At 47.7% G+C, this 2020-nt stretch overlaps 1 protein-coding gene across 1 annotated transcript in view; it reads left to right on the forward strand.

Annotated features, from left to right (window-relative positions):
* Positions 1–506: 506 nt before the first annotated feature.
* LOC138372178 (glutamine-rich protein 2-like) overlaps positions 507–2020 on the forward strand; it is a 3741-nt gene continuing 2227 nt past the window's right edge. The window contains exons 1-2 of the mRNA XM_069337492.1: positions 507–899; positions 1626–2020. The exon at positions 1626–2020 is cut by the window's right edge and continues 2227 nt beyond it. Coding sequence (XP_069193593.1) covers positions 507–899; positions 1626–2020 — 788 coding nt within the window. The remainder of the gene's footprint in view (positions 900–1625) is intronic.

Here is a 2020-nt window from a genome sequence, read left to right on the forward strand (position 1 = left end):
TTAATTCTCACTCTCTCACTCTTTAATTATCTCTTTTCCTTGCTTCCTTTCTCCAATTCTCTCTCTCCTTTCATTTCAATGATTCTCTCTTTTCCTCCCTTCCTCTAAGAATCTCTCTCTCTCTTTCCCTTTCAATAATTCTCTTTCCCTTCTCCCTCTCCCTCACCCACAGACACCCTCCCACACATACAGAATGGCAGGGGGACACACGAAGGGCACAGGGAAAAGTCAAAATGACCTGATGAAGGAAATGTTAGACTAAGTTTGGGAGGAACTCAGGGAGGAGATGCATGAAATGAAGAATACAATAAACAGCCTGCAAAGTGAGCTGATAGCAGCAAAGGAGATAAAATCCCTCACAGAAAAATAATGAGGCTGGGCATCAGATAATCATCCAAAGGGAAGATGGAAATGGTGCATTGGAAGGAAATGCCTCTGTACATGAAACATTTGCGGAAATACTGAGAAAGAGCTCAGGAGCAATGGCCACAGTGAGGGAGGTAGCCATGCAAGCAGCTACCTCACAGGAAGCAGCAAGGTGCACCAGTCAGCTGCTGGAAAGAAAAAGATCAATGGTAGCTGTGGGCATCAAAGAACAGGAAGACTCCAATAGGCAAGAATGGAATAGTAAGGACAGAGAGACAGTGAATGGCATACTAAAAGGGTTAAAGATGGAAGGGGCTGAAAAAAACATTGAGAAGGTTTTCAGGTTGGGCTGGTACAACAAAGGCAGAGACCTCCTGATAAAGATTGTGTTTGCAAACGAGACCACGACGAAGAATGTTCTACAAAGGAAGAGCCATCTGCAATATGTGGAAGAACACAAAAAAGTATTCCTCCAGAGGGACAGGACAAAGGAGGAAAGAGCCATGGCGGTAGAGGCAAGGAAGAAGCGCAAGGTGAGAGGAGAAAACCAGGAAATCACAGCCCCCAACCCAACATTCCCAGAGACAAGAGGGGAACCCACAACCAGCATCCCAGCAACACCAGAGGGGAGGGCAACCATGGAAACCAAAGGAAACGAGAATAAACAAAATAGAACCGAATATAGGTGTCACACAAGACTGTGAAGGACACAGAAAACTTAAACGAGTTTTTATTTACATAATTTCGCGACGCCTGTCACCTAATTACACGCGCCCGTCACCTAATTGCATGCGCCTGCCACCTAATTACAGCTGCAGGCCATCTAATTACCTCTCCCAAAGATATGTAAGGCGCTCTTAAGATGCAAGTATATATATATATATATATATATATATATATATATATATATATATATATATATATATATATATTTGATATGGTGTGGCTGGCTAAAAGAACAGTCAGGGAAAGGAAACAATAAAATCAATAGATATTAGAGCCTGTGTTTCTCTCATGTTTTAAACACGAAACAGTTGTGCCATCTGGGTCAGTCTGGATGCAATTAAACCAACGGGTCATAATTACGCCCAGCTCTGACGGACTGCCCTAAGCAAGCGTGTCTGCACATTTGCCCGGGTATTTTTAGGTAAATGTTAGCAATTGTTGCGAGAGAATCATCTTTCTCCCGTCGGCAATTACATCCCGGGTCACCTCTTTACCTGCTGAATGACAGTTTGTTATGGCATTTTTTATGGCAGTTTGGCATCCATTGTGTTGCTTGTGGGTACGATCTGCATGATGGGCTGCCTCTGCCCCTAGTCCCTCAGGGCCTGCTGCCCCTAGTCCCTCAGGGTCTGCTGCCTCTGCCCCTAGTCCCTCAGGGTCTGCTGCCTCTGCCCCTAGTCCCTCAGGGCCTGCTGCCTCTGCCCCTAGTGCCTCAGGGCCTGCTGCCCCTAGTCCCTCAGGGTCTGCTGCCTCTGCCCCTAGTCCCCCAGGGCCTGCTGCCCTTAGTCCCTCAGGGTCTGCTGCCTCTGCCCCTAGTGCCTCAGGGCCTGCTGCCTCTGCCCCTAGTGCCTCAGGGCCTGCTGCCTCTGCCCCTAGTGCCTCAGGGCCTGCTGCCCCTAGTCCCTCAGGGTCTGCTGCCTCTGCCCCT

The sequence above is a fragment of the Procambarus clarkii genome, chromosome 38, assembly GCF_040958095.1.
Source record: "Procambarus clarkii isolate CNS0578487 chromosome 38, FALCON_Pclarkii_2.0, whole genome shotgun sequence".
Classification (NCBI taxonomy): domain Eukaryota; kingdom Metazoa; phylum Arthropoda; class Malacostraca; order Decapoda; family Cambaridae; genus Procambarus; species Procambarus clarkii.